General features: G+C 53.4%; 3 protein-coding genes across 12 annotated transcripts; 2 read left to right on the forward strand and 1 right to left on the reverse strand.

Moving 5' to 3' along the window:
* Window positions 1-14: 14 nt before the first annotated feature.
* Window positions 15-4,819, forward strand: Irf3 (interferon regulatory factor 3). 5 transcript variants are annotated; one of them, XM_028788923.1, is made up of 8 exons: window positions 15-273; window positions 1,040-1,212; window positions 2,105-2,276; window positions 2,367-2,437; window positions 2,593-2,767; window positions 2,873-3,253; window positions 4,099-4,214; window positions 4,595-4,819. In XM_028788923.1, exons 2-8 carry the CDS (start codon window positions 1,048-1,050, stop codon window positions 4,775-4,777), a joined length of 1,263 nt encoding a protein of 420 aa, XP_028644756.1. In that variant the 5' UTR covers window positions 15-273; window positions 1,040-1,047; the 3' UTR covers window positions 4,778-4,819. The 5 variants fall into 5 exon arrangements, with proteins under 5 accessions (XP_028644756.1, XP_028644757.1, XP_028644755.1 ...); XM_028788924.1 differs by having other exon boundaries at window positions 22-273; window positions 1,014-1,212; XM_028788922.1 differs by lacking the exon at window positions 15-273 and adding an exon at window positions 652-707.
* A 607-nt stretch (window positions 4,820-5,426) lies between these two features.
* Scaf1 (SR-related CTD associated factor 1) lies at window positions 5,427-18,541 on the reverse strand. Of its 5 annotated transcripts, XM_028788918.1 has the most exons (12): window positions 17,761-18,107; window positions 16,499-16,629; window positions 15,783-15,896; window positions 15,489-15,546; window positions 14,987-15,084; window positions 14,613-14,713; window positions 14,413-14,528; window positions 8,572-11,250; window positions 8,063-8,145; window positions 7,628-7,846; window positions 5,974-6,102; window positions 5,427-5,845 (listed from the first exon to the last, which is right to left on the reverse strand). In XM_028788918.1, the coding sequence occupies exons 3-12, from the start codon at window positions 15,888-15,890 to the stop codon at window positions 5,654-5,656; spliced, it is 3,783 nt and encodes a 1,260-aa protein (XP_028644751.1). In that variant the 5' UTR covers window positions 15,891-15,896; window positions 16,499-16,629; window positions 17,761-18,107; the 3' UTR covers window positions 5,427-5,653. The 5 variants fall into 5 exon arrangements, with proteins under 5 accessions (XP_028644751.1, XP_028644753.1, XP_028644752.1 ...); XM_028788920.1 differs by lacking the exons at window positions 16,499-16,629; window positions 17,761-18,107 and adding an exon at window positions 18,376-18,541; XM_028788919.1 differs by lacking the exon at window positions 16,499-16,629.
* Window positions 18,542-20,628: 2,087 nt separating this feature from the next.
* Window positions 20,629-24,252, forward strand: Rras (RAS related). Of its 2 annotated transcripts, none has more exons than XM_028788876.1 (6): window positions 20,629-20,808; window positions 22,763-22,850; window positions 22,958-23,060; window positions 23,144-23,252; window positions 23,690-23,808; window positions 23,882-24,252. In XM_028788876.1, the coding sequence occupies exons 1-6, from the start codon at window positions 20,656-20,658 to the stop codon at window positions 23,964-23,966; spliced, it is 657 nt and encodes a 218-aa protein (XP_028644709.1). In that variant the 5' UTR covers window positions 20,629-20,655; the 3' UTR covers window positions 23,967-24,252. The 2 variants fall into 2 exon arrangements, with proteins under 2 accessions (XP_028644709.1, XP_028644710.1); XM_028788877.1 differs by lacking the exon at window positions 20,629-20,808 and adding an exon at window positions 20,853-21,958.
* Window positions 24,253-25,855: the final 1,603 nt, after the last annotated feature.

The raw sequence follows: 25,855 nt of genomic DNA on the forward strand, positions 1-25,855 counted from the left end.
CCCAGCATGCCCGTAGGCGGAAGGCCAAAAAAGGGCATTGAGCGAGTTGGGCCGGGTGAGCCCAAGTGCGCTCTTAGGTGTTTTGACTTTCTTACGTATATGATGAGAAACTTTTTTTTACCTCAAAATATCGTTAGAAAAGAAAGTCCCAGCGCTCGGAGGCTTAGCTGACAAAGAAGGGGGTTGCGTGGCTGCAAGTCTCAGAACTACTGTTTGGGAGGCCCAAAACCAGTGCTGGTACCCGCGCCCCACGAGCGCGCAATTCCTCCCCTGGTAGGTAATGCGGAAGAACCGGGAGGGTGGCGGCCTCAGGGCTCAGGATCGGGCAGCCCTGACGCTCAGGAGCTCGGCTACCGAAAACCAGAATGGCTACGTGTTGTAGACGGAAGCCTACAGTTTCTGCATCCAGGCTGGAGACAGTAAAGATTGCTGCAAGTTCAAGGCCAGTGAGTTCCAGGCCAGCATGGGTTAAACAAGTTGAAGACCAGCCTGAGCTACTGAATAAGTTTGAGGGTAGTTTGGGTTACAGAGTACATTCGAGCCCAGCCTGGGCCATACAGTGAGTTGAAGACCAGCCTTGGCTACATAAGTTTAAGGACAGCCTATGCTACATACTAAGACCCTGTCTCAAACATCCATAAAAACAATATAGAAAAAAAAAAAAAAAACAGAAGAAGCGACAGCGCCTGGGAGAAGACTCGAAATGAGTAAGGATATTCTGCACGGGGGTGGGAGTGAAAGCAATCATGATCCTTTAAAGACGAGAGAAAGAGGACTCCACCCTGGAAATGGGGTACCTGCTTTGGATAATAGAGAGGGGTTTACATTTAGAAAAGGGAAGGAACCTATGGGTAGAGTTTCTATAGAAAACTCTGGGATAGGAGAGGCGGTCCCATTGGAATTGGAAAGGTGGGAAGGAGTTTCTCGTTTGTACACAAGAAGACAAGGCTGAAGGAAGGCCTGTGCTGTGGCTGGTCGGAGAGGTTTGAGTGCATTTGCCCCTTGACATACAGGCTCAGGAACTGCCCTGTGTGCGCAGGCTGGAGCATGGGAACTCCGAAACCGCGGATCTTGCCCTGGCTGGTGTCGCAGCTGGACCTGGGGCAGCTGAAAGGCGTGGCCTGGCTGGACGAGAGCCGTACAAAGTTCAGGATCCCATGGAAACATGGCCTACGACAGGACGCACAGATGGCTGACTTTGGCATCTTCCAGGTGCTGGGGAAAGACTTCAGAGGAGTTTCTGGGTGTGGCTAGCCGGGGTCTGGGTCTTGCTAATTAGGTGGGATAGGACTGGAGGGACAGATGGGAATTGATTGGTAGATTCCAGAAACAGAATCCTGAAAGCTAGGTTGAGTCTCTTTAAAAACAACAACAACAACAAAACCAGTCTGTAGCAATGGTTCTCAACCTGTGGGCTGCGACCCCTTTGGGGGGTTGAACAGCCCTTTCATCAGAAAACAAATATTTACAACTTATGATAGCACTGAACCATGAGGAACTGTATTGGGATAGTTGAGAACAGCTGTTTTAGAGGATGGGAAATCTTTGGGGTGGGCTCTTGATTTTAGAACCCTTAAACCTAAGAGTTGAGACTGGCCAGGCAGTGGTGGCGCTCACCTTTAATCCCAGCACTTGGGAGGCAGAGGCAGGCGGATTTCTGAGTTCGAGGCCAGCCTGGTCTACAGAGTGAGTTCCAGTACAGCCAGGGCTACACAGAGAAACCCTGTCTCGAAAAAACAAACAAACAAAAAAAAAACAAAAACAAACAAACAAAACAAAAGGCATGAAGGTGGACATGGTGGCAAGAGTTTGTAATCCCAGCACTCTGGAGGTGGCAGCAGGAGGGTTGAAACTTAGAGTTCAAATTCGGTTATAATGTGTGAGATGCTGTCTCAAAATCAAAACGATTTTTTTTTTTTTTTTTTTTTTTTTAGTGATGAAAAATAGTGGATAGATAAGTATGAGGACAGAGGTCCTAGGGGCTTTGTGAATGTGAGAACTTGGGTCAGGAACCAAAAATGTATGGAGTATGGTGGAAGTGTCAGGACCCCAGGCCAGAGTCTAAGTCCTCTTCCCTACTGTCCTGGAATCACTGATGTATCAGGCCTGGGCAGAAGCCAGTGGTGCCTACACCCCAGGGAAGGATAAGCCAGACCTGTCAACCTGGAAGAGGAATTTCCGGTCAGCCCTGAACCGGAAAGAAGTGTTGCGCTTAGCTGATGACCGGAGCAAGGACCCTTCTGATCCTCATAAAGTGTATGAGTTTGTGACTCCAGGTGTGTGTGGCAAGGCTGGCTTGGGGTCACAGAAGCCTTGGGATCAGGAGGGTCTCTGCCACTTACTATGATCACTTCCACTCTGGACAGGAGCTAGGGACTTTGTACATCTGGACACCTCCCCTGACACCAATGGGAAAAGCAGTCTGTCTGACCCCCAGGTGAGAAGGCACTAATCCTGTGCCTCAGCCTTGTCCTGTCTGTTAGGCCTCCCTTCTCCCCCACCCCCAGCCCTTACCTCTGGACTTCCATTCCTTCACCAAAGTGGTACCCTCTTGACTCAGCTGAAGTGTTTACTAGCTCCTTCCTCCTCCAGGAAGACCTCTGGGAATTACTCAATGACATGGCCTTGGTACCCCACAGAGATGAAGGGTCCTCAGACCTGACTATTGCTTCTGATCATTCTCAACTACTGCTAAGCCCCAATGTGAACAACTTCCCAAACCCAGGACCCCAGGAAAATCCCCTGAGGCAGCTGCTAGCTGAGGAACGTGAGTGCCAGCTGTGTGGTGGGAAGGGCTGCATTTTTTTTGCAGCAGGGACAGCAGTCCTTACCCTGGTCCTCTTCATCTCTCCCCTTTAACCCAACCACTCAGAATGGGAGTTCGAGGTGACTGCCTTCTACCGAGGCCGCCAGGTCTTCCAGCAGACACTCTTTTGCCCAGGGGGCCTGCGTCTGGTGGGCAGCACAGCTGACAACATGACACTGCCCTGGCAGCCAGTCACCCTGCCAGACCCTGAGGGGTTTCTGACAGACAAGCTTGTAAGGGAGTATGTGAGGCATGTACTCAAGGGGCTGGGCAAGGGGCTGGCACTGTGGCGGGCAGGACAGTGCCTCTGGGCCCAGCGCCTAGGCCACTCGCATTCCTTCTGGGCTCTGGGTGAGGAGCTGCTTCCAGACAGTGGGAGAGGGCCTGTTGGAGAGGTCCCCAAGGACAAGGACGGAGGCGTGTTCGATCTTAGGCCCTTTGTGGCAGGTGAGTACTCCATGGGAATTGATAGGCCATGGCGGTTGATTGAATTCAGAGCCTGCTAAGCTTTGTGGCGAAGACAAGCTTGTACCACCAAGTCCAGGGCTGGCTGCTGTAACTGTTGAACCTAATGTAGTACAGGCACTCTGGGGTATATACATTTCATAGTGTATACAGATACGATGGTGAAGTTGGGGGCTTGGCTCCGTTGGTAGTGTCCCTGCAAATTACAAGAAGAGTAAGTCCCCTAAGGTCCTGTTGTCCAGGAGAGTTTTGTGGAGTAATGAGCCCATCTGCCTCCTTATTTCTACCAGCCAAATACATGAACTGTTCAGAATCCACAAGAGCCAACTAGAGACTTTTGAAGCTGTTTTGTGGAGGGTCCCACCCTGTAGCCCAGGCCTCCCCAGTGCTAGGATGCCATGTGTCGGCAAGGTACCCAGTTTGAAGTTGCATTTGTATTTGAAACTTCAGTTTTCTGAGACAGGGTCTCATTCTTATTGCTTCTGCTGGCCTTGAATTCTCATTGCTCCTACCCCATCCTCAAGGGCTGACATCAAGTGTCAATTAGAGACCCACAGTGGGGTCTGAGCAGCTGAGGAGCCATCCTAACAGCCTCCTGAGCCCAGCATCCTCCTCACTAGGGCCCACCATCATCCTCACTGCTGGACGTCTCACCTCCATAGTACTCCTGCGGAGGGGAGGAGACAAGGAGCACTTGTGTCTGCAGGGACTTTCCCAGATAGGCAGTGCACAGTGCTGGCAGAGCATCACCAGGGAAGATAGAGACTGAGCGGGTGGACAGGGTGGAGGCCATCCTTTCTTTTCTGACCTGACTCTTGGGTTCCCAGATCTGATTGCCTTCATGGAAGGAAGTGGACACTCCCCACGCTACACTCTGTGGTTCTGTGTGGGGGAATTGTGGCCCCAGGACCAGCCATGGGTCAAGAGGCTTGTGATGGTCAAGGTGCCAGCTGTCTTATGATACTGGGGATGGGAGGGTCCACTTTTGGGGGAACCTGTAGCAGCCCAGGACTAAAACTCTCAGAAGCCCCTCTGAGAAATAGCAACTCCCAACAGGCCTCTGCAGCCACTGTTCCCCATCCCCAAAGTCTCTGGATGTCCTTCAAGGCTTATCCACATATCCAGAGCTTATTCTGACTCTGGCTGGCACGTGCAAGTCTTTGCAGCCTTTTAAGTGTATGACTCCCAGGGGCTTCCATTGGTTGTGACCAATGGAAGGGGTGGGGCAGCCACAGTTCCTAGTAGCACTAGACTGAGTAAGGGTCCACCCTGGATTCTGTTGGGAGCCCATAGCTGACTGGAGATTTGTCCTGCCTCCTTCAGGTTGTTCCTACATGTCTTAAGGAGCTGTTAGAGATGGCCCGGGAAGGGGGAGCCTCCTCACTGAGAACCGTGGACTTGCACATCTCCAACAGCCAGCCCATCTCCCTTACTTCTGACCAATACAAGGCCTACCTCCAGGACTTGGTGGAGGACATGGACTTCCAGGCCACTGGAGATATCTGAGCTCTGCTCAGCTGCTACCAATAAACCAGTTTATGCCACTATCGCAAGTCTGCTGTTACACTGACCCTAGGCTGGTGGTTATTGTACAGGGAAATCAGACTTCCCATGTGCAGCTGAGGTTTAGGTGCTCGGTGAGTGAGGCACATAGACAAAATACAGCATGGCTGCCAGCTCTTGACCCCTCCCCGAGGTCCCAGAGAAAGTATCACAAAGGAAGCAAGAGACAAGACATGTTGGTCCAGGGCTACATATTGTCCCTGCACGGAGTAAGGGAAGCTGTCCCAGGCCGTGATCTACCTGAGTAGTAGTGGATGGCAACCAGCAAACGTGATAAGGGGCAGGCTGACTCACCACCATGGATTGCGTCACTGCAGCCTCAGAGTGCTGCTGACACCAGAGGCCACTCAGTGGTGGCAGCTGCAATGTACCCAGCCATTCAGGTGCTACTGGACCCTGCCTCCTGTTACTACCCACACACTCCTGAGTTTGGTGTGGTATCTTCATGGTCCCCCCTTCACCCTAACTCTTTCCTCCTGAAAAAGAAAAGAGCATTTCATGGTCCTTCTTTTCTGAGACAGGATCTCTGTAGCGCTAGCTGTGTTTTGTCTCACAGAGATCCATCTACTTCAAGGGTGCACCACAACGCCTGTCTGTATTTCATGAAATCTTTAATGAAATTGGAGGGGGCATGACAGAAGGGCTGGGACTGTGGGGGGCAGGCTGAAGGACTAGGTCAACGGGCAGGGACAGGGCTGGGGGGCTCTCCTCTTCCTCACAGCAGCCTTCCCCATCATCCCACTGTGGGGGGGCGTCATGGAGAAGTGGAGCCATAAATATGTCCAGAATCTCAGAGGCACAGGGACAGGGTAAGGAGTCTCAGAGAGGGGGCAGGGGCAGGCCTGGGCCACCCTTATCTGGGGGCCCCGGCTCCTTGGGTGGCCGAGGGGGTCCTGGGGGGTCCCCCGGCTTGCGACCATGCTTGCGGAAGTAGCGGTAGCGCTGGACGTAGGCCCTCACCAGGTTGCTCACCTTGACAGGGTTGATCTCTCCGCTTTTGCTGTGGCAGATCTGCAGAACCAGGAACAACTGAGGTCCTGCCAGCCCCAGGGTACCCTCGCCCTTGAGTCAGTGATTGGGCCTACCCTATGCCCCTCTCCTGGACCCAGGTCCCCAATCCCACAGTCCCCTGGCCCCACCTTGTGGACAGCCTTCCTCAGGATGTCCTTATACTCCTCCTTGGTGATGTCTTTCTTCTGGTAGTATGGCTTGATGGCCAACTTCACCTCCTCCACTGCCCGCTCCTGGGTGTGAAGCTTCTTCAGGTACTGGTGGGTATGAGACAAGGACGGTCAGGGCCAGACAGGCAGGGAGGGTCTGTAACTTCCTCACCCTCGGCTGCCCTATCCTATCCTTTCTGCAGTTACCCCAGGATAGTAGACACCTCTAGGCTAGACCCTGTGGCACCCTGGCCTAGCCAGGCCCAGCAGTTTGCTGGAAGACAAACCAGTCAAACACGACACTGTTCCTTTTATGCAGTGCTGAGATTGGAACTGGAGGGCTTGCTTATTTTTGTGCAGTGTCTCTAATAAGTTGTCCATTCTTGCCCTCAACTTTTAAATCTCCTGCCTCAGGCTTAAGTAGTAGGATCAGAGGTGTGTGCCCCACCCCCACTCCAACAGCTGGCTCACACCTATTCCTAAGTGGACCATACAGGGTCATTCTGACTACAGACCTTCTCAAGTGGCAGGGATACCAGCTTGGCTGTTCATACTCTGTTCTGGTTCAGAGTATGTTCATGTCACCTGAGCTCTGGCAGAAGCAAAGGAGGGCTGAGCGGTTGAGCCCAGGAGGCTCAGGCTGCTAAGGTGGACAGCATCACAGGGGGATCCTGCCTTCTTCCCTTGGGGAACTAGATCCCGTACTTCATGAAAAATGGGACAGCATCATCAAGGGAGCTGTCCTGGGAGGCTGAGGCTCCTGGGAGAGCCCAGTGTCCATGACCACAGGGAGAGCTAGTGCTGCTTTCCTGAAGCATGTGCATGGAGGCCAGAGACGGGCGGCAGAGCCTGGGCCTGGGCCGCAGCAAGTGACTGTAGTGCAATGGACCTGGGGAGGCCGGGCTACAGTAGGAGTACTCTGCTGATAGGGACCCATGTCTTACCTAGCTCTATGAGCCATGAGATTCTCAAGCAGCACAGAAGAGGGGCTGCCTGCCATCCCATAAAACACTTGCTAAGAAAAGACAAACAGCCCTAGAGGCCTGGCTAGCAGCACGGGAATGTGAACCAGCCAGGGGCTCTGTGAGCTAAGGCCATCTGTTTCCTGTTCAAGCCTACTCTGAGGCAGAGCAGTGGGTAGTGCCTTCAAACAGTGCTGTCTGGGCCATGACCAGGCACATCCATCTCGACAGGACTTACAGGAAGCAGCTCCAGTTCATTCTTTGTGCCTGCAGGGTCCTCACTCCAGCTGGGGGTGGCCTTGTCACCACCTCCCTAGACTTCACATGCTAAGGTTACAGGCCTGAGTCTGGACAGCCAACTTGGCCGGCTCTAAGAGCTTGACTTTTCTGACAAACTTACGCCTCCTGGTTACATAAAGGTGGGGGCAGCTGAGGTAATTAAGGGGGAGTTTTATACATACATGTATACATACACAAACTCTACGTGTTTTAAATCCCTTTACACACTGGTTCTTTTTATCTGGAACTGAGGATGGAGTCCAGGGCTGCATGCATACTGGGCACTTAGTAACTAAGCTGCACCTCTACTCTGGCTTTCTGTGGTTGGCACCTGCCCAGCACCAGCACTCAGTCCCATTCTTCTAGTCCTTTACTCTCCAAGTCCCTCTCACCTTGTCAGTGTCCCCACGTCCCTCTGAGCTGCTGCTGCCCTCTCTCTTGTCAGATGCAGGGGCTAGCCCAGTGGGGGTAGGAGGGGTAGAGCCACAGCCCCCTATGGGGAGGCTGCCAGGAAGCAGGTAGCTGGAGGGGCCTGGGGGCAGACCCAAGGAAGTGGGCACGGGAGCTGGGGTCACCCCCAGAGTGGAGGGTGGCTTCCGGTGGCTGAGGATCTGTGAGAAGAGAGTATGATGAGCCAAGGGAGGTGGAAGGGAAGAGGGGCTTTGTTCCCCCTCTGTTCCCTCAAATTTCCCAATGGTGTAGAACAACAGGCTCCTCTTCTGGCCAATACCTTGCCCTAAGGCCTGCTGGGAGTTGTAGTTCCTCTCCTACCCCGAGGCAATGGACAAAAGAAGGGGCTGCGGGGACTCTTCCCCATGGGAGCCCACCTGGTTGGTGGCCTGGATCAGCTCCTGGGCCTTTGCGCGGCTGGCCAGGTTGGCTTCTTCCATCTTGAACAACAGTGCAGTCACTGCAATGGACAGGAGGAGGAGAATCAAGGCAGGTATCAAGATGGATAGCAGCCAGGTTCCTCACTTGACCTCAGGACATGCTATAAAATCTCAGCTCAGAAAAGAGGGAACTCATCCACTGAGCATCAGCACACAGCCCTCAAGGGGGCTGTGTGTAGTAGGGACAAGGAGTACTAGGCTACAGCATGGAGACGGCTGAAGTGACATCTGCTTACTGACCCACCCCAAGTCCCAGCCTTCCCCTCTCATAGGAAACAGCACTGCTTAGTTAGGCTCTCTATTCTCCTCCTCTTGTGCCTAGTTCCACATAAACCAATCTCCTCTGTTCCGATAGTTCCCTGGATGCCAGAGCTTGGACTAGACCCTGCCTGTTCCGTCCATCCAACCCTATCTACCCATCCCTCTCCCCACTTCCAAAGACTCACAGGCCAGGACACCACTGGTAGTACAGTCTACACCAGCAGGCAGGTTCCAGGGCATGGGTGGGGGCAGCGTTGGCAGCTGGGAGACCCTAGCAGCTGGCCCATCCTCCGCGCCGGAGTCTCCAGCTGTAGACCCTGCACTGGGGGCAGTGCTTGGGGCAGCTGCAGCGGTGCTGGTGGCTGTGGTAGTGGCAGGCTGCTGCTCTTCCTCCTCTTCCTCTTCTTCTTCCTCTTCCTCCTCCTCCTCTGCCCCTACTCGGACCCCAGTGTCCTCACTGGCTTCCTCTGGTAGGAAGGAGACTTCAGGGGTCTTGCAGCTGCTATCCACAGTCTGGGAGTCGGGGGTGAGTGCAGGTGGAGGTGGGGCTACCTTAGGTGGTGGGGTACTGGGGGCCTTGGTGGTCCGTTCCTCCCCAGACCATGATGTTTCCTCTGTCCCCTTGGTGCTGGCTGCCTGGCTGCAGCTGTCGGCCTTGGATTTCTTCAGCGAACCAGGCCCACCACTGGCCGTGCTGCTGCTGCCTCCACTGCGAGCCTTCTTCCTGGTCTTCGACGGCTTCGTCTTTCCCTTGGTCCCCTTGGCTTTCTTGGCCCCAGCCTTGGCCTTTGCCTTGGTCTTTTTGGGCTTGGTGCTACCCGGGGCCACCTTGGCCACCTCTGCAGGAGCCCGCTCATCCGGCTTGAGGAACGGTGAGCGGCTCTCACGGTCACGGCTGAACTTGACCCCAATGGAGCCCAGGCCTGAAGATGAGGAATCCTTGGCAGGGGTGGTGCTGCTGACACCCTCTCGGATGAGTACAGCCACCTTGGACTGCAGTTTTACCTTTCGAGAGGAGGAGGAGGACGAGGAAGATGAGGAGCCACTGCTTGGGGGTGCTTTGGGCAGCGGCCCTGAGCTAGGCGTCGAGTCCTTAGGTGGCCGTGTCTTCTTGGATGACCTGTCCCTGTCTCGACCCCGGTCCCCATCGAGGGCCTTCCGTCGAGACCCTTTCTCCCTTGAGGACGAGGATGAGGACGCAGCTCCTGACCGCCTCCGGTCCTTGTCACTCTTGCCACCCCGCTCGTCCGCACTCAGACCCTCAGAGTCATACAGGACCTCCCGCTTCGGGGACACGGCAGGTGCTGGCGAAGGTGCGCGTGGCTCCGCCTTGTCCGGGCGACCCACTGTGATGGTCCGTTTGATGGCGAACAGGTCGTGGTCCGTGAGGTCCTGGATAGAGGGTGGCACGGCCCCGCGGCGTCGGCTGTCACGGTCAGAGCCCGAGGGAGGCATAGATGCAGGCAGCTTCTCCAAGTCCCCAGAGCGCTTCTCGGCCCGGGAGCGCGAACGCTTCTTCTTCTTCTTGCCACCCTCGCGCCGCTTGCCCCGGTGCCGCTCACGTCGCGAGGATGATGACGAGGATGCCGCAGGAGGTGGAGAGGCTGAGCGCCGACGGCGCCTGCGCTTCTCCCGGGAACGTGAGCGGTGGCCTCCACGTCTGCGGTCAGCGCTGCGGGAGCGTGACCGGCGGCGGGAACGGGAGCGTGACCGACGCCGGGCAGTGGAGTGTGAGCCAAGCTTGCGCTCACGTGAACGATGCTTCTTAGCTTCCCAGGTGGGCGAATCTGGCGGCGCAGGGTCCCCACTGCGCTGCCGCTCGCGTCTCGCCTTCTTCCGCGCAGGCGGCGGGCCTGGCGAGGCAGAGCGCTGGCGGTAGCGCTCACGTCGCTGGGTTAGGATCTTGCGGCGCAGGTCCAGGCCGCCCCAGCGGGCATCAGCGGCTGGCGGTGCAGGTGGCTCACCTAGGTCCACTTGCAATGCGCCCTCGCCATCAGAGTCAGCATGGAGCGACAGGAAGTCGTCACCCTCAGGGGCACGTGGAGCAGACGCTGGCGGTGCAGCAGGGGCGGCCACCGAAGCCAAAGTGGCTACAGAGGCAGGAGGCTGACGAGGTCTTGCAGCACGGAACAGTGACACTGCTACCCTGGGCTCCTCCTCAGGCTGCACAATCTCGCCCTCCTCTATCTCCAGATCAGTCGGGGGTAGTGGTGGCAGGGGCAGTGCTGGTCCACCCGCAGTCACCACTTCCACTGAAACCTTGCCCTCAAGGCAGGCCTCAGCCTCAGGTCCCACCACAAAGACCCTGCGGCGTGGGGCCCCTTCGGCCCTAGTGGAGTCGGCCTGTGGTGGCGTCCCAGGGGCTCCCAGCGTCTGCGAGGGTGGGGGTTCCCGGCGAGGGCTATCGTCACCTGGGAAGTCCTGGCTCAAGCTGTTGTCATCGTAGATGCCAGCCAGGGTCTCTGAGATGCGACTGATGCTCTGTGACAGACCCTCCTCCTCCTCTTCTTCTTCCTCCTCATCTTCCTCCTCCTCCTCTGGTGAGGGGGTCCCAGCTGATGAGCTGGGATTGGAGCCCGTGGGCTCAAAGGGGTCATATTTTTGCTCTGGGGCTGGCGGCGGGGAGTAGGCCTCATCGGTGGGGTGGAAGGGGTCATAGATGTCGAATCGCGGGGCAGGCAGAGCTGGGGGAGGCGGGGGTGGAGGAGGAGGAGGAGGAGAAGGAGAAGATGAAGATGGAGAAGGGGAAGGTGAGGATGAGGCAGAGGAGGGTGCAGGTGGTGGGGCAGGCCCTCCATCCCCTGTGCCCAAGGTGAGGAGGTGACTGGAACAGGCAGGCCGAGATGCATGGGACTGTGGAGAGCCTGCAGAGAACAGGGTAGACAGAATAACAGTCAGTAAAGGACCCTCCTCTCTCCCAGGGCAGAGGCCTGCAGACAGCCCAGTGCCACTACCTGGGCAGTAGAGCGCACTGGAGTGGTGAAGTGGTTACATCTCCAACAAAACTGACCTATTCATGCAGTACAATAACGGACCAGAAGATGGCCTTCAGTGGTGAAGTTGGGGGCTAGGGTACCTGGCTCAGTAGCCTAGTATACACAAGGACACCTAGTAGAGCAGAAAATGGCCCCAGAGTCCATGCTTGAGCCCAGAGGGAGCACTGACTTAATCTCACAAACCACTGGCTGGTCCTAAAGTCAATAAACTGCCTTGACTAATAGCAATGATGTCCCCATAGGACAGAAGTGCCAGCCGTCTCGTGTAGGAGCTGAGCCTGCTCTGTGAGCAGAAGCAGCTTAGATCATGAAATGACAGAGCTGAATGAAGGCTTGGCAAAACAAGAGGACCCTTCCAAGCTTTTTGCCATCAACCTGCTCCTGAGGTCTTAGGAGCAAGAGCCACTAATCCATAGGGACATCACAAAGCACGTTCCCTTCTCACAGGCCAGGCTCTGCCTGTCTCCTTAGTTTGCCCCCAACATCCATTGCACCAAGGTCACACAGCAACGGTGGCTGGGCCTAGACTCAAATGACTTTATCTCGGCATAGAAACTAAGTCCCCCACCCAAAATGACCCATTGAAGACAGTGCCAGTTCCTCATGTAGACCCAAGGCAGAGCGAGCCCTCTTCTCGTGTGACCACAGGCCCCTGGCTCAGCCTGCCTACTTTGGATTCCTTCTACAAAATCAAAGTCCGCTCATCCACTAAACTCATTACCTATCTTTATGTCAGGCTCAGTTCCAGGGGTGTCAGAAAAGCAAGTCCTGCCCTCAGGGAACTCATCCCAAGGACAGGGTTCATATCCAGAGCCCAGAGGGGCGTCCATGAACAACTTAGAGAGAGACTCCCCACTCTCTGCTCCTTTTGTCATTTCAACACAGAACACACTAGCGTCTGGAAACACTGGATGATGTGGTTTTGGTATAGAGGAAGATCATGGGTGACTTCCATGGTTTTTTGCTATGGTCTTAATATTTTCCAAAACAAACCAAACAAAAACTAAAAAACAAACAAGCAAGCCGAATGTGGTGGCGCACACCTTTAATCTCAGCACCCAAGAAGCAGAGGCAGCCAGATCTTTTTAAGTTCAAGGTCAGCCTTGTCTACAGTGAGTTCCAGGACAGCCAGGGCTACACAGAGAAACACCATCTTGAAAAACTCCAACAAGCAGAACTGCTGAGGCATGACCGCACACACCTACAGCTCCACTCTCTAGACGGAAGGAGGGCCGCGAGGGTTAGGGTCAGAGTGGGCTACAAAGCAAGAACCATCTCACAAAAATAAAACAAAGACTAAGGATATAACTCAGGGGTTCCAGGTGGGAGGCCCTGGGTTCAGTGCCAGAACACACACATAGATAGGAGGGAAGGGTCAGCAACAAGATGTTCCAGTGAATAAAGGCAGCTGCCACCAAATCTAAAGACCTGACTTAGATCCCTGGGACCCACTAGGTGGGGGGGGGGGGGGGAGGATATGGGACGGGACAACAAACTCCTGCAAGTTATCTATGGCTTCCAGACACTGCTGTAGAATGTGCTTGTCACCTCAACCCACAAATGTAATTTAAAAACAAACAAACAAACAAACAAAACCACACTACAGCCTTGTCAGCTCAGACACTAAGGACCCAGAGTAGGACAAAACCACAGTGCTGCGCGAGGGAGGCCCAGCAGCAGGCCCAGCAATGCGGCGCTCTCCGCTCCCAAGCTTTGTCTTTACTACCTCACCACAAATGGCGGCAGACCAAGACTGCAATGTCAGCCCAAGGGAAGGCAAGGCAGGACTGCCACAAGTTGCAGCCTAGGTAACAGGACAAGACCCTGCCTCAAAAATAAATAAACTAAAAAAAAAAAAAAAAAAAAAAAAGCCATCAACAAAACCACACCATAATTTCAGAGTCCCATAAGAACAACTGGCCATTGCTGGGCGGTAGTGGCGCACGCCTTTAATCCCAGCACTCGGGAGGCAGAGGCAGGTGGATCTCTGAGTTCAAGAGTTCGAGGCTAGCCTGGTCTACAGAGTGAGTTCCAGGACAGCCAAGGCTACACAGAGAAACCCTGTCTCGAAAAACCAAACCACAAAAAAAAAAAAAAACAACTGGACATTTGTCCGTGTGAACACCTTCTATTGGAAAGTTTATCCCTTCGGGGTTGGTTTGCCCACATTATGCTCACATTAGTCTTGAACTCACAGGCTCCACAGCTCCTCTCCCTTCAGCCTACCAAGTATCTGAGACCCACAGTCAAGGCTACACTCACAGTTCCACACCCTCAGGTTGTAGGACAGCCTCAAAACCCTCCTGTCAGCCTCTAGAGGGGTCATGGGACCTGGGTACCATGACTGTGACCTGCCTCAATAGGGTCACAAGCCATGCTCTTCTGGCACTGGGACTGACACCTGCCTAAGACCAACCTGTACACAAGCCATTCTCTCCACTTCTAAAAACAAACAGAGAGGGAGGTTAACCTATTGGGGCTCAAGCACCAGCAGAACAACAAACACAGTGGAGCTTGAGTCAGATTGACCCTGGGTGTCCTGGGTACTTCGGCTAGATGGCCTGCTGATGTGCCGAGGTCCCTGGGCACCTACCAGGAGCACAATGGGGAGCAGATTCTATCCTACACAACCACAGCACAAAACCATTATGTCTGCCTTTCCACTCAGACTCAAGCTGGTTCCCAGGCTCACCAATGGAGCTGGTGAGGAGGCACTTCCTAGGAGATGAATACCCAACTCAAAGACACTACCAGTCAACTCCGGTATCCAGCACGGTTGATCCTCCTATGTGATCCCCACTATGTTTTTACTCTATGAGTATATGAACTAATTTGTATCTAATATAACCATCCTTCCTACCTTCACTACTAATAACTTAGTGATGCTAGGGGCTTAGATTGGTGGCAGAACGCTTATTGAACAAAAGTCCAGTCCCCAAAGTCCAGTCCCCAGCGCCATTAATACATAAATACAGTAGGCTTTCACAGAATTTCAAGACCACCCACCCAACACAGTACAGGACAACATACCTGTCTTTCCTGTCCTCCAGGCCCTGAGGCGGGGCAACAGGCTGGGCACAGGTAGAGGCATGGGGTCCCTGTCACCAATGCGGACCTCAGCCACCAGCTCTAGCATGTCCTCACTTCTGCAAGGCAGAGGAAATGGTGAGCCCCCGCAGTGCCACAGCTTAGGATAGGGTCACCCCACCTTCAGCTGCCCAGGTTCTTACTCTCCAGGCTGAAGGTCCAGGCGGCTGGGAACCCAGGTGTCTGGGGGATCCAGGATGTTCACCAGCTCCACAAGGAAGCTATCTGCAGCTGTGTCCAATACCTGAAAGGGGCCAAGTTGGGCTCTCTTCTGTGAGCACTTACACAAACAACCTTCTTAGTTATAGCCTCTCAGGAACCAACCAATCTGCCACAACAACGTTCTGGAATCCAACCAACCTTATCTTAATAGTCTCTGGGAGCCAGCTTAGTCAGGGATCTGATCCCCAGACTCCTGTCACTGCCCACCAGAGTCACACCAGACCCAGAGGTTTAGATCCCTAGTTCCTTTGTCTTGAAGGCCCCAGGATGAAGGTTGGTGGACACCCTTACTCACAGTGGCCATGTCAGCACCCCCTGAGTCCTGTGACCGAGGCTCTGACCGAGGACTCCGGCAGCAGCGCCTCCATCGTAGGCCACGACACCGAGAGCCATCTGGATAGACGTGAAGTAAGGTGGGAGTCAATGGTGGGCTTTGCAGCGCACAGGAAGCAGGACAGGGAGTACCTACCACCTTCCAGCTTAGGCAGGACCCAACTCAATCTGGGATGGTCTTGAACCCACTGCTTTACTGAAGGGTATGTCTCAGCTTGGCCTTTGAACTCTGGCCAGTTCTGGCTAAATGTCTTCTGCCTCCCAAGTGTCCTACTACCCTGATCACCTCTAGCCAGCCCTCAAGCCACACAGGGTTCCCTGCCAAAAAGGCCTTCCTCCAGACAAACCCAGTACCCTGGACATTCCTACCCCTAGCACAAGAGTAGCCCTCAGGACACCTCAGAAAGAATGAAGCTAGAAGCCCAGAGGGGGCTGGAAGCCTGAGGGGCCTGGCAGCCTCTTACCTTTATCATTTGGCAGGTCCCCCTGCAGAGAGCTTCCCACTGCCTGCTGAATGGCCCGCTGCAAAAGAGGGGGAAAATCAGGACCAAGACCTCTGTAATGTCTGTTGTTTGGAAAGCATATTCCAGGCATCCGGCAGCCAGAGTCTACACAGAACCCCAATTCTTCCTAAGGGCCAGGTCCAGGGCCTGAACCCTCAGCTCCTTACTCCAGGAAACAGGAACCTGGACCCTCAGCCCGTACTTCAGAACATGAGAACCTAGGCCCCCAGGCCTCACTGCCCCCAGCTTTCTTACCAAAATAAAGGCAGAAGGAGAAAGGGCAGGATCTCTGTCAGGTGGACCATCTCCCCGTTCCTCTCCCGACTCCTCCGTTTTACCTCGAGACTCATCTTCCTCCTCCATGGTCACCTGGGGTTGAGGCGACAGTTTGAAGTGAAGGCTGAGGCATGAGTAGAGGTGAAGGAAGACCAAGGGTCTCCAGTGCATCCTGCTTTAATGTCCCTTTCTTCTGCTTCACTCCTGATGACCTTGTACATGATCCCACGTTGACCTGCAGGGACTAGAGCCATTCTGACCCTTCTTCTGGATTTGGCTGCCTCCCCATCAGTGGGAGGACTGCACAGCCACCTACACCAACATCGGGCCCTCCACTGCCCACAGCTTCCCAAAGCTCCTAGTCAGACCTCCAATTAATTTCCCGACCCACTCAAATAGATTGAAACTCAACACTGACTTGGGGTGTCATGGTTTTAAGAGCGTGCTTCAGTGTCAGAAAGCCACCTTCCCCACAGCAAGGAAGGTGCCGCCATGGTCAGTGGTACTCTGTAACAGGTTCCATAGCCTCACACAGCATTCATTATCTTCCACGGTGAGGAACCCAGGAGTTTTATGTACAGCCACGATATACAACTATGATAGTATGATCTACACAACCACCACACCGCTTTTAAAACAAAAATGCCAAATTTCCGAAAGGCATGCTGTCCTCCCAGGCCCATAGGGACACTTGCCTATCACCCAGCTGCCTGTCCTGTGGAAGCATGGCCAAAGCCTTGGTGATGTCACGGGAACTCTGAGCTTTGAGTACCCAGTCAGGCAGTTGAAAGAGCATCCTTCAGACTGGTGGATGTCTTGATTGAGGCTTCAGAAAACATGAATATCACGGCTGTAAACTTCCCCACAGCTGTCAGACCTGCTACTCTGAAAATACCTAATCTTGGAATTCCTAAAAGCTCTAGGCTCCCTAAAGCACACTAGTGCTTATCTGAAAATGGCAAAATAGTAGCATCCATCACACTTGCTTGCACAGATACACATTAGCAATAATTGTATCAGTAGCCCTTAGAGCAGGTTTCCCCCTTTTGTCTCTCAGCCTCTTTCCCTGGTTGCCGCCCTAAGCTCTGGTCTCAGTCCTACTCTGAAGCTGTACCCTGGCCTCCACAAGCTCCCAGCTCTCCAAATCTTCAGCTTCCTTCCTAATCCCATAGGCACACCTTACCCTGACTGCCCCTCTACCACATCCAAGCTTCTCTAAACTAATATTCAAGACTTTCCTACCCTGTATATCAACAACTCCCAGCTCGGGACTGCTCACTCACAGTCTGATACAAGTATTATCCAGAGAACTGACTGTCACATACAAGAAACTGTACCAAGAGCTCCTGGCTGCAGATTTGGAGCTCCCCAAAACCATAGACATTGTAAGGCTCTGCAGCCCACGTGAGATCAGTGAGCCCTCAATTACAGGGCTCTGGGAGCAATTCAGTGATTTACAAACAGCTCATTACACTAAGTACATAAAACATAATGGAAAATACTTCCCAAGTTTCAAATGGAACCATGAGTTTACAGGACTGGAGTAATATTAGTAAAACAATATGTTGGCATGCACTGAATCTCATCGAATAATGTATTCTTCCCTTCCTATCAAGGTCAAGTTGCAGAGCACTGCACTAAATGATTCTAGACAGCTCTACAGACCCTCAGGTCCAAGGAATGATTCTAACCCCTCAGCACTGGGACAACACAGGTTCTTTTTTGTTTAAAACCATTTTCTTTTTAATTACTTTCTGAAAGGCAAGTATATTTGAGCTGAATAAACTTCCCAGCATTTTCTGTTGTATTATTCCCTACACATTTATCTAGTCTCCAAAAGCACTTGAATTTGCTCCAAGACATAGACTGGATTCTTGCAATCACTGGATGATTCTAGTTCCTTCAAACTACCCCACCCCACCCACCCCGTCTCCCCGACGTAAAACACTTCCCAGACCTTAGACACTCATGTATGCCTCTGGGCACATCACAATGCTTGCTTCCCTCTCCCTAGGTGGAAGCATATCTCTTTCTTCCAGGTGGACCTTAACACTTCCTAGTCCTTGAGGAGAGCTTCCAGGCATCATAAATGGTCCCAGATCCATGTAGATGAGCCGAATGCAGAAGCCAGCACGAGTAGAGACTTCCCAGCCCTAACAGATATACCCCAGTGAATTAGGTGACTCTGCAGACCCCCTCAACTCCTGGGGAAGTGAAGATCTCAAGATGGCCCCAAAAGCCTCTCAACAGACCCTAGCCTACGGTCGCACATAAAAACCATCTACAGCGCCTGCAGACTTGTCCAGGCTCAGCAATGGGATGGACGGCGGGCCTAGGCGCGGTCGAGGCCATACGAACGCCCTCTGGCACCCACGGGCGCGTCCCGGGCCCTAAGAAGGCCCCCTACTCAGAGACTGCCTTGGCCGCTGCAGCCGGGTCCGAGGGTGCCACGCTACGCTCTCCAGGCCCCGTGGCATACGGGCGACACTCGGAGACGACTAGCGACCCGACTCCGCCCCGCCCACCCCGCTAGGCCCGAGCCCCGCGGCCCGGACCGCCGCCGCCATCTTACCCCGCCGCTCGGGCTGCGGCTCCGGTCCCGGCGCGGGGCGGGGCGGACTGGGGCGGGGCTCGCGATTTGAGCTGGGGAGGGGCGGAACCAAATTGCCGCGGAGCTTGCCGGGATTTCAAGTACCCAGCTGAGTTTTCAAAAGGCCGGTGTGGTGGGAGGCGAACTCCGTTTCCCAGAAATCAATGCGTCATATGGAGGTGGGGTGCGCGCGCTGCATGCCGGGAGATGTAGTCCGTGTCAAGACTCCGTCACTCGGGGACAGTGTAGGGGTGAGAGGTGAAGTGGGAGGGGCTGCTGGAGCGCGCGGTGCAACCCCCGCACCCCCCGTGCCCTGCTTGCGCGGGGAAAGGGCGGCGGATGAGGAAGTGACGTAAAAAAGGCGCTCCGTTGTTGAGATCCATGGGAATTGTAGTTCAACTGAGATGGACGCTACCCTGCCCAGTTTTCCTTTCTAAATATGAGACCCTTCTAATTTTTTTTCTCCTACAAATCGTAAGATTTTTTTCAGAAGGTGTCTTAGGTATCTCAGGCGGGCCTGGAACTTGCTGCTGTCATTCTGCCTCTGTTTCCCCAGTGCTGGGACTCATCAGTCATCATGCCCAGCTTATAAAATTATTTACTTTGGGGGTACTAGAGATTGAATTTAGATGCTCATACATGGTAGACAAACGTTCTATATAACACTGAACTGTATCTATAGCCCTCTTTTCTTTTTCTTATTTTGAGATAGATTCATTCTTCTTTTTTTGTTGTTGTTGTTGTTTTTGTTTTTTTTGGTTTTGTTTTTCAAGACAGGGTTTCTCTGTATACCCCTGGCTGTCCTGGAACTCACTCTGTAGACCAGGCTGGCCTCGAACTCAGAAATCCGCCTGCCTCTGCCTCCCAAGTGCTGGGATTAAAGGCGTGCGCCACCACCGCCCGGCTTTTTTAGTTTTTTGAGACAGGATTTCTCTGTATAGGCCTGGCCGTCCTGGAACTCACTCTGTAGACCAGGCTGGCCTCGAACTCAGAAATCCGCCTGCCTCTGCCTCCCAAGTGCTGGGATTAAAGGCGTGTGCCACCACCTCCCGGCTAAGAGATAGATTCACTCTAAGATGTTCAGGATAGCCTTTAACTTAAAATAATCTCCATTAAATTTAGAACTCAGGAGTCAAACCTTACTTAGGACAGAAAGTCCAAAATCTGAGTCCTCTGATTCAGAGCAGAAGAGTGAAGACTCATTTACCTCTCCCTTGGGACTCAGAAATTTCAATCCTTTCCCCTGTCAGGCTGTCAAAACCATACCTTACACAAACGTAAGTGCTAAATTCCTCCACAACCCTCACCGAGCACTCATGCCCTCGAACCCAGAATTCCGGGTCCCCAGACACTCTCTCCATCCTTTGGACGCTAGAGTCTAGACTCCCAGCCTTCCCGGTACCTAATCTAGTAGTAAGGAGCCCCTCCCAACGGCCTGTTCTCCCTAGGACCCGGGAATCCAAGTCTCTAACTCGATCCGCTCGTAGGAACCAGTTGTCTGAGCCATCAACCGCATCCTTCCAAAGCCCAGAAATCCTGGCTGTAGGCCCTTCTGGACCCGGACTTCCCGACTAGGATGAACTGGCTCATGGATTAGGAATGTGGTGATCTCACAGCCCGCCCCTGCCCAGTTACCCTGCAGTCCCCCTCCAGGGCCCCAGCTCTCCCTCCCAGTCTATCTTCCGTTTGGCTGGGACAGCGGGAACCGGAAGCCTAAGTCCCTAGGCAGGCCGAGACGCCAGCCTCTAGACCGAAGCCGGGGCAGGAGCCTGGAGACGATCCCAGGAAGGAGGCGGAGATCCGTTTTCAAGACCTGTGCAGTCCTAAGATCGCCCTATATACGGCCCTGAGAAGGAGCCGGCAAGCCCCACCTACCAGAAACAGTGGTCCTTAGTTAACAACGACCACAAGCATTTAATTTACATCTCTCCGCCCCGAAGAAGACTTTTTCCGCCCAAAAATGGAGTTTATTAGCATAGCTCCTCCCAAAGGCGGGCTGCCCGAAAGAGCTCGTGGGTGAGCACAGGTTCATTAGCATATCCCCACCCCACTTGGAATTCCCCTTTTTTGCAAACTTTTTTCCCTTACCCTTTTTAGTATAGCTCCTCCCTTTCCCTGGCCTCGCCTCCTCCTGAAGCGTCCCGAGACTCGTGTCCTACCGGCCGAAGCTCGTGTTTATGCAGTACTCATTAGCATAACCCACCCCTTGGTCTCTCCTGACTCCCCCTAGGCGGTAGCGGCGGCGGCAGCAGCGGTGGCGACATGAGCAGCGGGGCGGCGTCCGGGACTGGGCGGGGGCGGCCCCGGGGCGGGGGGCCGGGACCCAGGGACCCCCCGCCCGGCGAGACTCACAAGCTGGTGGTCGTAGGCGGCGGCGGCGTGGGCAAGAGCGCGCTGACCATCCAGTTCATCCAGGTAGTGGGCCCTCACCGGGGAGGGTGTCCCCGAGACTTTGAGCCCTTTGGGGGTTCCCTGAAACTTTCACTTCTCCCAGAACCATCCTTAAGACCCTCCTAAGAGGATCTCTAACCTTAAAAGATTCTCTCTGAATCTTTGCAACTCCAAGTGCCCAGGGCCTCCACCTCCTTCATAAGAGAAAGCTTTCTCCTAATATGTCCTGAGACGTATCACCCTCTCAGAGGTACCTGAGAGCCCTATCCTAGTATATCTGTCCCTTCTCACCAAGTGTGAGTACCCTAAATTCCAAACAGTTGCTGCATTCAGACCCTAAGCACTCCCTGAGGCTCCAACCTCCTGATTTTTGCCCAGACTTTGACTCTAGGATTCTGGGACCGCCCTGTCCTAAACCAGGCACCCTGTAACCCCTGCTTGAAGAGGAATTCCCTTCATAACTGAGATTTCAGAAAGACCCTGCGACATGATCATTCTAGGAAAACACCAATATCTGGCGGTACCTCATTCTGCTAAATGCAGGTTCCCTCCCACCCCCAAGGAAAACCAACCATTTCTCTATCCTAAGTTCCCCACTCAAACCCCTTGCCCTCAACCCTGAAAACCCCAAGTAGCTCCCAAGTCATCTCCAGGTTAAAAAAGAAAAGCATAGAACTCAGGTTTTTCACAGCCTCCAGAGACCTGCTACTTGAAAGGTTCCCCATAAGTGGACCTCTACTACCTCCGGAACCGACCCTTCAGAATGCTCCAGGCTGTTCTCACCTTTGAGCATCTCCTAATATACTTTGGGGTCTTAATCATTCCCCCACCACACACACACAGCAAACCTCATCCTCCACTCCCTGCACCCCTTCCAGCCCTGGCCCTCAGCAAGTACTCTAGAGAGGAAGCCGCCTTCAGCCTCAGCAGCCAAGTTCAGAAAATCCAGCCCAGCCCCGGAAACCTCCACCCAGTTCCCACGGGGAGCCTCCCCGCAGCAGGGCATAGGAAAGTGAGGGCCCACTTGCTTTTGTAGAGGTTCCTGGTGATATACATTCACAGACAAGGAGCCTCCAGCAATGCCATGAGAAGCCTACAGTGGGAAGGAAGAACCCAAATTTGAGCCCCTGGCACCCAGGGCCAAACCTGAAGATGGCCAGAGGCCTGGTTGGAGGTAGCAGGACCTAGTCAGAAAGGGAGAGGCGGGATGAGGGTGGGGCTGCCTCTCTGAAGCAGGATTGGAACCTAGACCTTCCCAGGGGAGGAGATACTGGAGGCTGCTTGTGGAGGAGGGAGCAAGAGGAGGGGAGGAATGGAGGAGAGGAAGGGAAGAGAGACAGGCAAGATAGGCAGCTATTTTGGTCAACAAGAAATTTCAGAAGCTGATCACTGACCATTACCAGGTCAAGTGTTAAGTGTTGAACAGAGAATTCCCTCCAATAAAAACTGTTAGATGGTATAGTGTTTTCATCCTCAATTCTCCAAGTGAGGAAACAGACGCAGAGACAGAAAGTGATTTGTTGGAAGTGACTCAGCTGCGGTAATGATGACAAAGGAGGACGCTTTATACTGAAGAAGACAGAGGGACTAAGAGAGGAAACGGGGGCGTTGGTGACAGGGACCCACAACCTGACAGCTAGAAAGGTGGAAACAGAACAGCTAGAAGCAGGTAAGAGATCCAGAGAGAACGGAGAGGGACAGAAACCCAGAGAGGGGGAGAGGCAAAGAGACGGGACAGCCAGAGACAGAGACCAGAGATGAGGTGAGGGTGGGGCTCTGAGACCCAGCAAGAGGAACAGAGACCAAGAGAAAAAGACAGACAGACAGACAGAGACTCAGGAGAAGGCAGGGAGAGAAAGACAGAGACTCAGGAGAAGGCAGGGAGACAAAGAAAGAGGGGGCCCAGAGACTTGGAGAAGATAAAGGGACAGGACACACACACAATGCTTCAGTGACAGTGACCTTCTCTATTCCCCAGTCCTACTTTGTGTCTGACTATGACCCCACCATTGAGGATTCCTACACAAAGATCTGCACTGTGGATGGCGTCCCTGCACGGCTAGACAGTGAGGATGGCTGGGCTTGGAAGGGAGGCAGGTGGCAAGGGTGGGAGAACTTGTGAGCATGCCCAGGACAACCTGGGACTCACTCATTTCTCTCCCTGTCTCCATAGTCCTGGACACTGCAGGGCAAGAGGAATTTGGTGCCATGCGGGAGCAGTACATGCGTGCTGGCAACGGCTTCCTGCTGGTGTTTGCCATTAACGACAGGCAGAGGTGAGGGGCTGCTGGTGGGACTGCATGAGCACAGGACAGCTTCCTTCCAAGATGGTACCTCATGCTACTGATTTCTCTTGCAGTTTCAATGAAGTGGGCAAGCTGTTCACTCAGATCCTCAGAGTGAAGGACCGTGATGATTTCCCCATAGTGCTGGTTGGGAACAAGGCAGATCTGGAGACCCAGCGCCAGGTCTGGGATGCCCCCTCTCCTGATAATCCCATGTAGACCTAGGAAGCTCTCTCAGGGGACTGTCTCCTACTCTGGATCCCTGGTCCCTCTACTGTCACAACTTCCTCTTACAGATTCTAGGCAGGACCCCTAGCACTGAGCCACAGTCCTGGCCCTTACACTAATTCTTTGATACGGGTCCCTACTTGTAGTTTATGTTCCCCTCTCCTGAACAAGAACAGCCTTACTTCTTGCCTCCCTGCTTTCTAGTACCTAAAACATCTTCATAAACTTCCTGACATCTCACTGAGATAGCTTTAACCCTCCAGTATTCTCTGGGGTCTTTCTAGAACTTTCTATCTTGAGCCTGTTGAGGTTATACACAAGAGCACACCTTGTGGCTTTCAGCATCCCCTCTCCCTGACTCCTCCCTTTGTCCTCCCTCTGTCTTGTTCCAGGTCCTCCGATCTGAAGCCTCCTCTTTCAGTGCTTCCCACCACATGACTTACTTTGAGGCCTCAGCCAAACTGCGCCTGAATGTTGATGAGGCATTTGAGCAGCTGGTGCGGACGGTCCGGTAAGCACAGTACCCCATCCTGACCTCCCGGTCCTCAGCCTTGCATCTCACACTCATAGACTGCGTCCCACAGGAAATACCAGGAGCAAGAACTCCCTCCTAGCCCACCCAGTGCTCCCAGGAAGAAGGATGGGGGGTGTCCCTGTGTCCTGCTGTAGCCAAACAGCCTCAAGCGACCAGCACCAGCTCTCGGGACCAGCTGCCTCACACTAGATGTGTGGCCCAAGGCTCTCTCTGGCTGAGCCTCCGTTTCATCCTCTGGGTTCCCCAGGACACACTACACCCTCTTACCTTTACTTCCTGGCCTCCTGGGGCTACCACTGTGTGCCTTCTGTCAATACCTCCTCCTTAACCCCACATGACCCTGGTAGGGTGAGGAGCATCTTGTCACTGCTGTATATAATAAGTCCCATCTTCCAGAAAAATAAATATCACTGCCAATGACTGGAGATGTCTTTTATTGGGCGAGTTGCTAGAGATGAACCTGGAGTCTCACGCCTGCTAGGTAAGGGCCCAAACTCTGTATCCACAGCTCAGATTTTCTGTTCGTTGGTTTGTTTGTTCAGTTAGTTGGTTAGGTGGGTTTTTTTTTCTTTTTCTTCTTCTTCTTCTTTTTTTTTTTTTCTTTTGCTGTTTTGGGTTTTTCGAGACAGGGTTTCTCTGTGTAGTCTTGGCTGTACTGGAACTCACTCTGTAGACCAGGCTGGCCTTGAACTCAGAGATTCACCTGCCTCTGCCTCACAAGTACTGGGGTTAAAGATGTGTGCCTCCTTGACACATACTATTTATTTTTCTAAATGGTAGTGGTAATCTGGCTAGATGGCCAATCAGTTAAAGGTGTTTGCTGCCAAGCCTAACTTTCTGAGTTCAAATCTCAAAACCCATATGGGTGTGGGGGGTTGGGGGCAAGAATCAATTCCTGCAATTTCCTCTGATACCTACATGAGTGCTGTGGTACCTACACATGTGCTGGGTAGTTTCTGTGTCGTCTTGACACAAGCTTGAATCATGAGAGGAGGGAGACCCCAGTGAGAAATTGCCTCCATAAGATCGGTCTGTAGAGCCGGGCAGTGGTGGCACATGCCTTTAATCCCAGCACTTGGGAGGCAGAGGCAGGCGGATTTCTGAGTTCGAGGCCAGCCTGGTCTACAGAGTGAGTCCCAGGACAGCCAGGGATACACAGAGAAACCCTGTCTCGAAAAACCAAAAAAAAAAAAAGATCGGTCTGTAGGAAAGAACACATGTAGTATATTTGCTTCCTTCCTTCCTTTCTTTTTTTTTTTTTAATCAAGTAACCATATAGGCGTTTACCCTTTTTTTCTTCTTCTTTCTTTGGTTTTTCGAGACAGGGTTTCTCTGTGTATCCCTGGCTGTCCTGGAACTCACTCTGTAGACCAGGCTGGCCTCGAACTCAGAAATCCGCCTGCCTCTGCCTCCCGAGTGCTGGGATTAAAGGCGTGCGCCACCACCGCCCGGCTACATATTTGCTTTCTTAATTTAAATTTATTTTATGTGCATTGGTGTTTGGTCTGCATGTATGTCTATGTGAGGTGTTAGGTTCCCTGGAATAGAATTGCAGACAGTTATAAACTATCGAATAGGTGCTGGGGATTGAACTGAGGTCCTCTGGAAGACCAGCCAGGGCTCTTAACCACTGAGCCATCTCTAGTCTCTTAACTCATTTTTGTAATTACTGATTGATGGGGAGAACCCTGTCTATTGTGGGTTTTGCCACCCTGGGATGGTAAGCCGCTGTTTTATGAGAAAGCAGGCTGAGCCAGCCAGTAAGCAGCACCCCCCCATGGCCTCTGCATCAGCTCCTGTAAGCAGCACCCCCCCCATGGCCTCTGCATCAGCTCCTGTAAGCAGCACCCCCCCATGGCCTCTGCATCAGCTCCTGTAAGCAGCACCCCCCCCATGGCCTCTGCATCAGCTCCTGTAAGCAGCACCCCCCCATGGCCTCTGCATCAGCTCCTGTAAGCAGCACCCCCCCCATGGCCTCTGCATCAGCTCCTGTAAGCAGCACCCCCCCATGGCCTCTGCATCA

Source organism: Grammomys surdaster, unplaced genomic scaffold (assembly GCF_004785775.1).
Source record: "Grammomys surdaster isolate TR1022 unplaced genomic scaffold, NIH_TR_1.0 125769, whole genome shotgun sequence".
NCBI lineage: Eukaryota > Metazoa > Chordata > Mammalia > Rodentia > Muridae > Grammomys > Grammomys surdaster.